The sequence below is a fragment of the Notothenia coriiceps genome, unplaced genomic scaffold (genome assembly GCF_000735185.1).
Source record: "Notothenia coriiceps isolate Sejong01 unplaced genomic scaffold, NC01 NC01_scaffold00006404, whole genome shotgun sequence".
In the NCBI taxonomy this organism is placed as follows: Eukaryota; Metazoa; Chordata; class Actinopteri; order Perciformes; family Nototheniidae; genus Notothenia; species Notothenia coriiceps.
The window spans coordinates 1-14,386 of record NW_011339105.1 but is presented as its reverse complement, the minus strand read 5'-3'; the positions used below and the strand labels follow the sequence as shown (position 1 = coordinate 14,386).

Sequence of the window (14,386 nt, the reverse complement as noted above, 5' to 3'; positions counted from 1 at the left end):
GTAAGACGTAGTGTGGAGTTGCATTAGATCACGCTGTGGTGGCTGTACTGCTCCAGCTGTCTCCTTTGTGTTTGTTTGTTTCCCCCTGTCTGTGTTGTTTGTGTGTGCATGGTGGCTGTCACTCCTGGCTCCGGCTCAACCTCCACTCACCTGCTGCAATCAGCTGTGCACCCTCCCGACTACACACCTGCTTTCCATCAAGCCATTTACAACGGCATATCAACGGAGGCTCCACAACCTTCACCGCCAGATCGTCAAGTATCAGCCGTATCTCGCGTCTCCCCTCCGGTACACGGCTCTACGTGGAGTCACCTGATACGGCTGATACTTGCGCATTAGTTTGTTTTATGGATCAGTATCAACAGTCCTGCCAGTAACGTTACTATATTATCAATGCTACTTTAGTTATAGCCTGATATATGATAGCTAACTTCACAATGTTGTGATGTGACATTAGCTAACATTCTGTAGCTAACGCCGGTCACTCACCAAGATAGCTGCCCAGTTCTCCACTGGTTCTCCTCACACCACAGCTCAATTTCTCTCCGATGGCCGTTATTTATTCTAATCCTTGGCCGCTCCTGGTCTCTTGGACGCCTAGCAAGCTCATAATTATAAGGTTGTGGTCCGTCATATGCATTCGAATATTCATGTTCAACTTCTTCTGTGTCTTCTGTGTCGAAACTAGCATTGGGATCCATGTTTATTAATACGTTACACCGGCTGCTCTCCCCCTTGTTTCCCCCATGTTACGTCACGGGTGGGAGGTCACGTGCCGAGGCTTTTTTATGCGGAAGTGAACATTTCTTACAAAAGCGACGCCAGATGTCACTGTAGTGTATATTTCTGTATCTTTTTTTGAAAATCTAGTGTATTCATCATTTTCCTACACATTTATTCACATTTAGTCTTTAACCTGGAAGTTGCTCTTTAAGTCAAATCTGTATTCCTATTTACGTATCACTTCATAACGTTTTCATTTTGTTACGGTTATTTTTTTACTGCACTCATCAGACCCTACTGTAAACTGGCAAATGGGCACGATCCACATTACAGCACAGCCATTTCCCTAACAACCAGCATGGCATGTCTCTATGTCTTCTTTCACAAAACAAACATGCCATTAAAATGAAGAAATTATTACTTTGATTTAATTCTAAAGTGATCATGAAATCTGGGGCACTCATTAAATGAGGCTTTGACTTCCTTTGGCCATAACATTTTGATGGAAGCTTTTGTCCTTGCAATGCGCAGACTGTACCTCGAACGTTTGCATTGACTCACTTTTACACCAACATCCTAATGGGAACTGCAATCAATAGTTTGCTCAAAGACTGACATAGAAAAGCGGATGCTATTTCCGCTTCACAGAATAATTTAATCCAATATTATAACACCAAAAATAACCCTAACAGTTACAAAAGTCCTCTAACTTTACTTATCTGGAAAGAAGGCAAATAACTATTGTTGCATTCCTGAAAAACAGTGATTTTATTTTTAAACTGGGGCATGAATTTGTTGCTGTTGTATGGTGCAGTTTACACAACTGTTCTTCTTAATGGCTGGAAGTAATGTTAGGCAAAACATTAAGGTTGATTTCACCTAATCTTAAAATAACAACATTTTGTCAAAAAAAAAAAAAAGCTTTCAATCACTTCTTTTATTATTTCTACTAAGGTTGAATGCTTCAGAAAAAGCAGAATAGTCAATTGTGGGTTATTTGACTTATTATATTTGAACATGAACTGCCGGAAATGCAAATACAATAGTTATAAAAGCATAGATTTATTTTTACCACATGGCCCACAAGTGAAAAGAGGAGTGTAAAGCCCCACTGCAGCCGGACTCAGAAAGTCAGCGCAGCACTAATAACCAGCCGCTCCCTGCAGAGGCCAGGCAGGGTATAAGCAATGGGCTGACCTGACCTCCACACTGCTGAGACCCAATGAGTACTGAGATCTCTGCTGGTAGCTCATTTTTACACCAGAGGTCTAACTGACTGGGAGTATAAGAAATGACCTGAGCATGGGGTCTAAGCTGCAGCACACAATCTACAGCCATGCTCCTGCTTCTTGATAGAAACATTACAATCTAATTTGCTCACATTCAATTACAACAAACTATGACATAACAAAACCTAATCACAGTGGAAAGACACGCCTTTTATTCTTGAGTTTAAATATAAAAGTTTTGATAGGACAGTGTGTCCTATAAGCCTGGACTCATGACATGTATGGTACTGGGACTTACTTCAGTGTGATTTAAAACCAAGACAAGCACAGCCTCAGTTTTAGTCTAAGATGCTGTAGCTCCATCTGCTGGTTCATGTTGCAAAAATCCTACATCTCTTCCACAAACACACAGGAGCATACAAACCTATATCTACAGTCATCCAGAACTAGAGTGCCGTGCAGGAACTCTAGCCTGCAGTAATCACTAAAAGAGAAGACCAGAAAATCTGTCCACTCTCTCAGCCTTAAAGGCCGGTATCTGGCAGCCCTTCACATCATGACCAGAAATCAGTGGGTCAAAATATTTGACTGAACAACCCAAGAATAAGAACTCATCTGAACAAATATAAAAATAGGACCCCATGAAATGTTGCACAAAAGAGTGGGCATGCTGCTGTCCTGTTACTTAACAGGACTAACTTATTCACTTTACAGCCATCTTAGGCTGAATGTCCATATCAAGTTTGTTTTCTGATCCCCCTTTATCCCCCCTTTATAGGAAGAGCGAGGTGGTGTGTAGTCGCATGGCTTTACCTTTTTTTATGGTTGCACTGAGCACTTGTTGAACGTTTCCAGAAGCAATGCTGTGACTGTATAAAATGAAGGAGAAGCTTGGCCGTGTTTGCTAATCATGAGCTGTATTTTTCAGACCGAATGGATCATAGAAAGCAAAGTAGCGATGCTAGTCCATCATATAGCTGCTGTTAGTGGTGATTTGTTAGGATGTTGTGCTACCAAGCACTGAAGGGCTACCACCGTCCTAATTTCAGGGTTTACCCCAGAAAAGTTAGACCCCCTTCACCTTCATCAGGTGTTGTTTTCAGGAGGTGTAGCATTTAAAATCCAAGATAATCAAACCACACACAAATTGTGCTCATTTCACACACATGCTTCCTAAACCGAACGAGCTTAACAAAGATGATTTGTGGGTGTTGGTGGCATATTGGCAAGTTAATTAAATCTTAATTATAATTCAGAATCGCACACAAACTCCCTCTAAATCTCTCTCTCTCTCTGTCTGTGTGTGTTGCTCTTTCTCTTAGCCACACTCATCAGTGTTAATTACAGCCAAAGACAGTTATTACTACATGGTGTCAAAATACTCCCTCTTGCTTTGGGTGTCTTGGCCTTCATTAGTAAAATCATGGAGCCTACCTGAGTCGTTGCGCAGGTAGGAGGACATGGCGGGGATGAGGCAGGACTGGCAGAGCAGCTCATGCAGCACGGCGGGCAGCGCAGAGCTGTTGGAGGCTCGGGTCTCTGCGGAGCACGCCTCCGCACTGTGGCAGCTGCTGGAGCCGGCTGGGTTGATGTAGCTTGCTAACACCTGGTGAGAAAAACAATGTAGACACACTGTTAGACCAATTACCAAAAAACCATGTCCACTTTGTCTTAATTGACACATTTAAGTTCACACTTTACATGTATCTGGTATTAGTTTTTTTAAATATTGATAACATGTGCATACTAAGTTATTTTTATATGCAAGTCTATTCTCTTCACTTTATCAGCACTATACTTCTGCTGTTGTACTAATGTACATTTCCCCATTGCTGGGACAATGTTGGAATTCTGAAAGAAGTTTAGGCTCCATCCAAATTATTTTCAAAACTGGCTTTAAAATGATCTGACATTGAGTGGACTCACCTGCAGCAGACAGGTGACGTGTTCCTCTTCCAGCCGCTGTTTGGTGAGAGCCTGCTCAACGTCCCAGCCTGAGGCTGTGGATCCAGTACCAAAACCAGTCCCTTTAGCCCAGTACAGCTGCTGCTCCTCACTGGTGCCACCACCGTGACAACTGGACATCTGTGGCTGCCAACACACACAATAATGTTTAAGGCCCAGATACACCGGCCAGTCACCTGAGAAGTCGCCGACGCCGACAGTTACGTCGCCGGACTCTCCTGCGTATTTGCCGACTTCGCGCACTGGAACACACCGCAAATCCGAGCCGAGCACGTATGAACTGCGCATGCGTGAGTGGCAATAACTCTCCTTACCAGCAGGCGGCGGTAGTGTGTATTCATCATTCAAAAGAGGCAACAACCAGAATAACCGGAAGACAGAGAAGAAGAACAGACTCCGTTATATAAACAAACAACAAATAGCGTTTTTCTTTCCATTTTCACTCTCGTCCATTGAAAACATGAACGAACAGGAGCTCTATAAACCGATGAGGTGAAATAGCCGTCCGTGTGTGTTCCATCTTCCATTTTAAATCATTTGTTTACCTCCCTCACTTCCGTTAACGCTTCTCATGCACTGATTCGCTAGCTGAACAGCCAATCAGTGTTATCCCTTTGTCCGACTTCTGGTGGTGTTCCCGACGCCGATTCAACATGTTGAATCGGCAAGAAAAGGCATCAGGTCGGCAGAAAAGACCCGACGGTGCGGCGCACACCACTCCGAATAGGGCGTGCCCACGCTCATGTTCGGCCCGACTCCCATTTACTGCCGATTTCGGGCCGGTGTATCTGGGCCTTTAGAGTTAGACGGATGGCTCTGGGTTGGGGATTTAAGAATACTCATTCTGAGAATGTATTAAATTCCCCTTATTTTTAAGGAAAATGCTTTCCAGTGTATTGTTGGAGTGGAAAATAGAAATGGTTTATATTCTCTGGCCCTGAATAAAACTCATTAGTTTCAGGGGTATATCAAAAGTCGACAGTATTAGCCACATAGAAGACACTGTCCAGACACTCTTTTTGTCAATACATCTGGGTGAGACATACACGCTTTGATTGACCTCTGTCTGTCATTTTTGGTTGTAAAGTTTCACGAGATTAATTATACAGCAATGTCAAGTTTAAAAAACGCTCAAGGAATACAAAGAAATGTCTACTATAGGAACTATCACACATAACTCAAATTGGGCTCATTTAATCCAAAAGGCTCTCAACTTTTCTGACATACATGTCTGAAAAGGTGTATCCAGATACATTCAAATACACCACTATGGAATCATGAAAATAAAACATTTGTACATCAAGCAAACAACTTCATGGTTGTTTCCCTATACAGCCTCACATTAGAAAAATGTAGGAATGTCTTTAAAGGAAAGACTCTTGGATAGCTTAGAAAACATTTCCATTCAGATATCTAAAGGTAATACGTCAAATAAGGAGATTAAAATGTATTCCCGACAAGCTATCACAGCATGCTTATTTTTTTCTAGCTTTATATGAATAATATATAGTATATAGCAGCCAACATGGATGAAAAACATATTTTTTGTTTCGGAGTTGATGTTGTTAATTTGTGCTCTTATTGAAGCTCTTGGACTGGGGGGGCTGATGGACGGCCACAGTGACAGGTCTCTGGCTTGTCACACAGAGGGGTGTCACCAAAACAACAACAAACCCTAGGCATGCTGCTACCCTCTTTACACAGCTTCCAGAACATGGCTGGCCTTATTAAAGTCTGTGTATGTGGGCTTGTGTGTGAATAATTCTGCTGCTTGGTATGTGTGAATAACTCTGCTGTCTGCTTCCACACTTTCACCCGACACTGCGTCCACATCACCCCTATCCTCCACGACCCCCACTGGCTACCCTTCAAACACCAGATTGACTTCATGATATCACTCATTACATCCAAAGCCATCAACAACCTTAGCTGCGCCCCCCCTGCAGCCCATCAGGACTGAGCTCCGGACGTTGGGCGACAGGGAGTTCGCTGCAGCCCCCCCCCCCCATAAAGGTCTTTAGGCGCTTTCACACCGCAGTACTTTTCCCACAAAGGTTCATCAGAACTTAGTTCATGAGAACTCTTTAGTTCTCATGAACTAAGTACAGATCGCGTTCACACCGGAATAAGTCCCTGAGGGAGGATTAGGCAAATGAAGCCGCTGACGTCACTTTTTCTTCTTCTGCTTTGGTTTACTGGCAGGCCGCAAACAACTTCACGGCATATACTGCCACCCAAAGTCCTCGGCTGGAAGTCCCCGGAGTTGGGGACTGGCTTCAGTAGAAGCTGCTGACTCCCAGAAGCTTCTACTGAAGCCTTCCGAGTAAACGGCCAGAACGCCGACACCTCCTCATCTCCAACGCTCCCATGTTTTATTTTGTGTTGACATATTAGTCTCTCTGCGTTTCTGCACTGGGCTAATGCTAATAATGCTAATAAAATGGCGGCTTAACAAACGTTTTTGGGAGTTTGACGGGGCGTGGTTTGCATTCCGCCCAGCCAATCAGACACGGGAACCTTTTTCTCCCACGAAAGTCCCTCTTTTTGGTGTGAACGCGACATTTCGGAACTATATCAGAACTAAAGTGGGAAAAGTACTGCGGTGTGAACGCGCCTTTTGAGCACTAGGAAAAGCGCTATATAAATATGATGCATTATTTTGAACAGTGGGCCGTACCTCGGACACGCTGCTGTTGGCGTTGGGGTTGCGGGGAGCGTGGTGGCTGAGGGCTGACAGACAGGCCAGGATGAGGTGGATTGCTCCGATCTCCAGAGCCATGCGGCGCAGCAGGACTCCGTCATCAGTGGTCAGAGGGGTGGTGCTGAACAGCGCCCGCAGCACATGGAACGGCAGCGTGGGCAGCACGTTGGCGGACGGAGACTGGAGGATGTGACCTGGGAGGAAGCCAAAGCAGAACATTGATTTACTGGTCATCTGAAGACAATGTGATGCTGCTATGAAATTGTTTTGTTATTTGTAATGACCAATGTCTTTCCACTGAATAATGACACTATTGATATTCTGTTTGTGTCTGTCTAGCTGCGGCCTGATGTCTCACCAAACAAGATGGAAAAAGACTCTGACATCAATAACCCATCAACATCTTTGTACATTCTGTTCTTATTTATCTTATGATGTGTACATGTAAATAGACTCCTGCATTCACTTAAAGCATTCTCTGCTAAATTAAACTTATTGTATTTTACAGGTATATATTTCACTTCTTCTGCATTACTTGCGCATTAGTTTTACAACTTTTTCTTGCACTAATTTATTTCTATTTTGTTATTTCTTGCAATATTTGTATTTTTGTTTTATGTCTTATATATATTATGTTGCATTGTTGGAGGAGTCTGGGTCTTAAGATTTTGTATATCACAATAAAACATTTGAATCTTGAGATGAATATTAAACTGACTAGAGAAGTAAGAATCAAATCAGACATGAAAACCTCCATTTGTTTGTGAGGCACACTCTGATGGTACTGGCAGCTGATTGGTCAGACTTACTGCCCTCTCCGTCGTCTGTGACCCCCAGCACCAGGCGCAGCAGGCACTGGGCATGCTTCCTCTCCTTCAGCAGCACCTCTGCGTACCCTGGCAGGCGCAGGAAGAGGCCGAACGCTGCCAGAGAGTGGGCTGGGATGGGAGACATGGTCTGCACTGAGGCTGAGGATGAGGAAGATGACTGAGTCTGCTGCTTGTTGATTGGCGGGGGCTCAGCGGCGATGGACTCGGGGGCCTCGTACACCAGCTCGCCCGACTGCTCGATGGTCACCCACTCAAATTGGTCGCTGTCCTTGGGCTTCTCCTGCATAGCGGAGGGCACTACGGGGGCACTCACCTGGGGACAGAGTGGAACGTTAGCAAAGGTGAGAGCTATGGGAGACAATGCTGACAGCAGAATGAGGAGGGCGAGAACTTTGCAGTGTCATGATGTAGCCAATTCAAGCTGAGGGAGACGAGGCTGTCCCCTCTACATACTGTGAATACGAAATATGAAACTCATCTCATGAAATGACCATTCAATTCAAGCGTTTATTCTTAACATGCTTCAATAGAGTGGTGCAGGATTGAGCCCTGAAGTCTATTCATTTTTAAACGTTCTTTTGGTTGGATCTCTAAAGAAAGATCTCCATTTAAATCAAGCTTAAAATATTTGAAATGTTATGTTCTCGACATAAAAAAAGGTCAGAAACTACCCCACTCATGAATGTCTGAAGCTTTTATGCTTCTTAAAAACGGCAGTTGCCAATAAGGGAATAAATAAGACTACTAAACATGACCACACTAACATTAGCCTCCTTTAGCTTAGCGGTGGTGACGTGCATTCATGTGACCGTACTGTAGTTTCTTTATGGCCTTATGTTAGCTTTTCATTTGGTCGATTGCTTTTTCACATCAACAATCATAAAAGTGGTTGTTTATGTGTTATAAATGTGCATTCACCTGAGAGCTTCTTTCCTACAATATTCCAAATATCGAAAAAGAATTCAAAATGTGTCAAAGGACCACGTGCGACGCTACCCTAGGGACTGCCTACCAAAATACGTCATCACTGCCGCACTCTACTGGTTCAAGATTAAGCCCTCCTTGACTGTCTTGGTTCTTTTATTGTTTAGCATATCTCTGTGTGAGGGTACCTGCTGAATGACATCAGGGTAGAGCATGGGCAGCCTCTCTGCGATGAGGGCCAGCCCCCCCATGCCTGCAAAGACCTGCAGCGGGGACTGGATGGGGTTGGTCTCTAGCAGAGACTCGTCCGTTGCGGCGTCCAGACCTTCGTCCCCTGGCGTCATGGGCTCATCCTCAGGACAGCTGTTCAGCATGTCACAGTGGTCCACTGCAAGCAGAGCAAACAGAGGACCTGTTGTGTGTTCACGCACTGTCTCACATTTTGGACACTTTATTAAATGTAGAACCTACTCTAAACGAAATATATAATATCTATAACTGGGATGTATGGGATGGACACAAGAGAAAAAGGTGTCAGATTTGTTCACACGTGTTGCATTTAAAACCCAACTTTAATGTTTTTATTTAAATGCTATAAGCCAGTGGCTGTTTCTGCTAAGTGTGGCTTTCCTTTTTTTCACGATTATTGCAAGGTCCTTAAAAATAAAGAGGGTATTAAATGGGGTTTAGCCTTACATATGCTTAAACGTGTGTTTACATTTTGACTAGCATGGTGGTATTGTTGGTCTGAAGCCTATCATTTAAAAAATGTATAATTAGTATTACTGATTTTTTTGTCTTTCCTCTCATTTATCATCCTAGTTTCCTTAATTATCACATTTTTGGGGGATTTCATTTGTATTCTATTCTGTTGTTTTGTATAAAGTATGTGTGTTTGAATGTGTGTCTGTTTAATAATGTTTTCCCTCGTTGCAATATCTTATTTCAATTGTTCTAGACTTCAGTGTTGAGCTGTGTGGTGAAGCACATAATCAGTCTATCACTCCCATCGCTCCAACAGCGCAGCAGAGAGAAGGAGGAGGAGGAGGAACACTGGCTCTCATTCATCAGCAGGTCTTAATGTCTGCAAACACCGTCCTAATGTCCTTGTTTACACATGTTGTGAGGACAAAGTCAGACGCTCAAAATGAAACAAAGGGTGGAAAGCAAGACACACCACACCCCCCTCTACTAATGCTTACCCTCTACCAGTTTATTGTAGAAGCACATTCTTGCCGTTTTATGATAACATAAAACTCTGGTCTATTGATAGGTCATCCCTTAAAAGCCACTCATAATCTCTTACAGAGGAGAAATCTGGCAGATGATTCATTGCTCGGCACAACTTTCTAGATGTGTTTTTCTACCCAACACTTTGCTGGACCTCTCTCACCCTCTCAAATTCAAAAAGGCTTTTTTGGCATGACCACATTAAAAGGCAGTAGTGCCAAAGCCTATTTAACAAGGTGGGAGAGTTTTTAAAATGCAAATAATGTTAACAAGAATATGAAATGTAAAATCAAGAAAGAATCTGAACATTATTAATTGATACCTAAGGTAGCCAGCCATGCTGTATTTGCATGTGAGTCTCACTCCATAGCTGATGGTCACCACACTGGGCTCAAACGGCTGAGAGCTAACACCCACAGTCCAGCTCCCCTGATGTGAACTCTGTTATCTCTAAAATGTTAGCTGCAAGATCTGATCTTTTGTGCCGTCAGCACTGCTAGCCGCCAGTTCAGATGTTGAGAGTAATCCCTTAATCACAGATAGGGTTTGGATTTCCTTTTTTTTTTTTTTACAAGTTTTGAAAGTCATGGCGATATGATAAGAAAGACAAAAAACAGAAGAGAAAATTGATTTCTCTTGGTTGCTGGCTTAATGTGTGGCTTAATGGAACACTTAACAGTACATAAGAGCCGTCGTGACTTCCACATGTGCATTCGAGGGGGGAAAGAAACACACTTACAAAACAAACCATTTTGTCCTTCAAATTAGAACATCTATGGTACTGAATTACACAACCATCAATCACAAACAGACCATAATGTGAACTATGGAGAGTGGGCAGGACATGGTAAACAGACAAAAGGTGCCTGAGCAGATCTGCAGATTCACCGGAATATGTCAATAGTGTGGCCTTGAATTCCCACATGGGATTGGCAAAATGTTGGTATGAAACAGAAATAATAGAAATGAATGTTGAATGAACATTAGAGCTGTTGTTGGTACCTTTCTCCGTGCGCAGCCTCTTGAAGGAGTCTGTTTTTGAGAGGCCTGGGTCGGAGATGACCTTGGAGCCCAGTTTGACGGTCAGGTTGATGGACTGGTAGCCCTGTGGAAGTTTGCGGTCATACAGGAGAGTCAGGAGCTGGGCCAGAGTCATCTCAGATGGGAGGGGCTGACCTGAGGGGAGCACAGGGAAAAGGCAAACACTCGTCGTTAATACGTGATGATCAGTTTCAGACTCAAACACTTGAATGTCATCAGATGTGAGTGAGCATGTGAACCCTGCCCTGTTTGCAGTACCTGGAAGCAGCTTGTGGTAGAGGTGGAAGACAGGCACACTGATGGTTTTGGCTGAGGGGTCCACTCCGGACGAAGCAGTCAACTTGTCACTCATCACGCGACCCCTCCTGGATGGAGGTCTGGGGGGTGTTGAAAGAGCTCGCTTGGACTGGGACTTCAAGCCTGAATACGGACACAGAGAACATAGAGACAGGACTGGACTGTGCCTTGTTTTCATCGAATGAAATACACGTTCATATTTATTTTGGATCAAAATACAGAAGTTTAAAGCAACCAAGGACTTATCTATTATACCAGTATTATACATGTCAAAACTCTGCCATGTGCTTATTAGACTCTGAAACTGATCCTAGGATAGATAAAACATACACACACACACACACTGTGACCATCCTATCTTATCGTAGATATTTTTCCATTGTTGCAGATGCTCTACTATTCATCCATCTATTTGGTGCTTTCTATTTGTGGGTGAATAATATACACATTTCCCTTTATTAATCTAATTTTGATGTTGTCTGCGGGGTAAGACTCAGAGGTGTTCTGTTGTCAGAGGAGTGTATTTGAAACACACAACAGTACCTGAGGCCACGACCACACTGTAGTTGTCCTGGAAGCCGCTGTCTGCTTTCATCTTCTCCTTCTCCTCATGGTTCTTCTTCTCCTTGTCCTCCTTCTGCTCATTGATCAGCTTGGCTGTAATGCTTGGTGTGTCTGTTTGGATCAATAGAAGATAGAATGATATCAAATTAGTTTAATAAAATAGTCCTACTGGGGCTTTATTTAGTTATTTTAACAAAATACATTTTGTTAAGCTTAAAACAGTGAACAAATATTCAATGAAAATGTGGCTTAGAGGCAGTAGATGTGGCTATTGCGGTGTTTTGTTGACAAATTGTCTGATGTTAAATGGTTACAACTATGTATATTTGTATTGAAATTATTTCTGAAGGTTAAACAAGCTGAATCCCAAATCTGAAAACATATTCATAAAAAATATACAAATCAAAAGTGGCATTTAATTAAAGAAGACTTTAGTAAAAAGCAGTCCTCAGAGTCTGGGATAAAATAAAATGACAAACATGTTGCAGCAGGGCCATTTGACTGTGAGGCTGAACCCCAGAGAGATGCGTCCAGTAGGGCTGTACCCGTATAATCGAATATCCGAATATTCGTTCGTTGGAGTACTATTCGGGTTTCAATTTCGTTATTCGGATATTCGTTTTGTTTTGTTCCGTTTTTTTTTCAAAATTGAATTTATTGAAATCTCCAATATCAACGTAAGAGCTTGTTATGGGGGTGCTAACACTTAACCATAAACCTTATCGTTTACTTTCTCCGTCTTTATATGTAGATATTACTTTTCTCCGTTAATCTCCGTCAAGTTGTTTCCAAAGCAACAACAACTTCCTGTGAACAGTGCTACCTCTCCTTCAAAATAAAAGCATGTCCATAAATAGGAAGCCAACTGCATACAACTGCAACGAAAGTAACAAACACAATGCGATATCCTTTTCAATTTCAAAAGAACACAAATTGGGTTAATAACTATAAAACAACAATACTGTAGAATAACAAATTGAATGCCGTGAATAAACCGAAATACACGTGTTGAAGCGGTTCGCTGCTGATTACTATGCCCCCTCCGCGGGCCGAATATTCGCTGCTGATTACTACCGAATATCCGGAGCCCGAAAAATGGTATTCGGGACAGCCCTAGTGTCCAGACCTTGCTTCTCTTCCCATGACAGAGACAAATGGAGCAGCAGGAAGCCTCATATATCCCCACTTTTTGAGTCCAAGTCAACTAGGGAGAGTCGGAGTCGAGTCCAAGTCCAAGTCCGAGTCACCCAAGGAGTGTCCGAGTCGAGTCCGAGTCATCATTACCTGTGTCAGAGTCCAAGTCCGAGTCACCCAAGGAGTGTCCGAGTCGAGTCCGAGTCATCATTACCTTTGTTCGAGTTTGAGTCCGAGTCACCCAAGTCAGAGTCACAAGTCTTCATGTATTAATCTTCGTGGATATATGTGTTGAAATGTAGCTGTATCTCCTCTACATTGCTTTTATCCTGTCATGTTATACTAATCTGTCTATTGAACTGCTGTGAAGCAAGTTTGGCTACAATTCGTGCATAAAAGGTGCTATACAAATATAAAGCTTATTAATATTATTATCATTGTAAATTACCTTTAATATTTCTAACTATATTTAAAATGAGTTACCTTTTAGAGAAGTGATTATATTTGTATGCCAATATTTTCTTATGGTAAAGTTTTCGTTTTGCACTTTTATTTTGATAGTAATAAGATTGGGACTCTTATTTTTGAAGGAACTTTTACCGGAAGTCAATGGACAACGGAGCAGTGTAAACACACATGTATAATGACGGATAGATGATGAATAAATTAACATATACTAAATAGTTGCATTTGGTTTTTAGCAGCTGGCTGATAAGGGCACAAGCTCCTTCGTTGGTAATGATTGTATAAAAGCAAGGGTGTGCAATAAACAGGTACCATCGGTTAGAGAGTCCGACCATCATTCAGCCGGGGACACTACAATTATATTGAATGTTTAAATTCTATCAATAAAGATTGAGCCCCAGAAAGCACATGGCCACACACAAGCACACACAACGTCATTCTGCATGTTAAGTAGCCATGTGCTTTTGTGTTATCGGCAGAATCTTTATTTATTGATTAGACCACGTTACTCTGATGATAGTGTTCAAGACAGCCTATACAGTGGGGCAAAAAAGTATTTAGTCAGCCACCAATTGTGCAAGTTCTCCCACTTAAAAAGATGAGAGAGGCCTGTAATTTTCATCCGAGGTATACCTCAACTATGAGAGACAAAATGAGAAAAATAAATCCAGAAAATCACATGGGGTTGAGATCTGGAGACTGGCTAGGCCACTCCAGGACCTGAAATGCTTCTTACGAAGCCACTCCTTCGTTGCCCGGGCGGTGTGTTTGGGATCATTGTCATGCTGAAAGAACCCATCCACATTTCATCTTCAATGCACTTGCTGATGGAAGGAGGTTGTCACTCAAAATGTCACGATACATGGCCCCATTCATTCTTTCCTTTACACGGATCAGTCGTCCTGGTCCCTTTGCAGAAAAACAGCCCCAAAGCATGATGTTTCCACCCCCATGTTTCACAGTAGGTATGGTGTTCTTTGGATGCAACTCAGCATTCTTTCTCCTCCAAACACGTGTAGTTGAGTTTTTACCAAAAAGTTCTATTTTGGTTTCATCTGACCATATGACATTCTCCCAATTCTTTTCTGGATCATCTAAATGCTCTCGAGCTAACTTCAGACGGGCCTGGACATGTACTGGCTTAAGCAGGGGGACACGTCTGGCAATGCAGGATTTGAGTCCCTGGCGGCGTAGTGTGTTACTGATGGTAGCCTTTGTTAGTTTGGTCCCAGCTCTCTGCAGGTCATTGACTAGGTCTCCCCGTGTGGTTCTGGGATTTTTGC

The 14,386-nt window shown here is 42.7% G+C and overlaps 1 protein-coding gene across 1 annotated transcript; it reads right to left on the bottom strand.

The window, feature by feature from the left end:
- Window positions 1–3,315: 3,315 nt before the first annotated feature.
- LOC104943636 (baculoviral IAP repeat-containing protein 6-like) lies at window positions 3,316–11,615 on the bottom strand (the record flags this gene model as incomplete). The annotated part of the gene is made up of 8 exons (XM_010769089.1): window positions 3,316–3,558; window positions 3,879–4,043; window positions 6,595–6,812; window positions 7,428–7,761; window positions 8,561–8,760; window positions 10,605–10,778; window positions 10,902–11,063; window positions 11,484–11,615. Coding segments are annotated over 8 exons (1,628 nt in total), but the record flags the coding sequence as incomplete, so codon positions are not given.
- Between the last annotated feature and the right edge of the window lie 2,771 nt (window positions 11,616–14,386).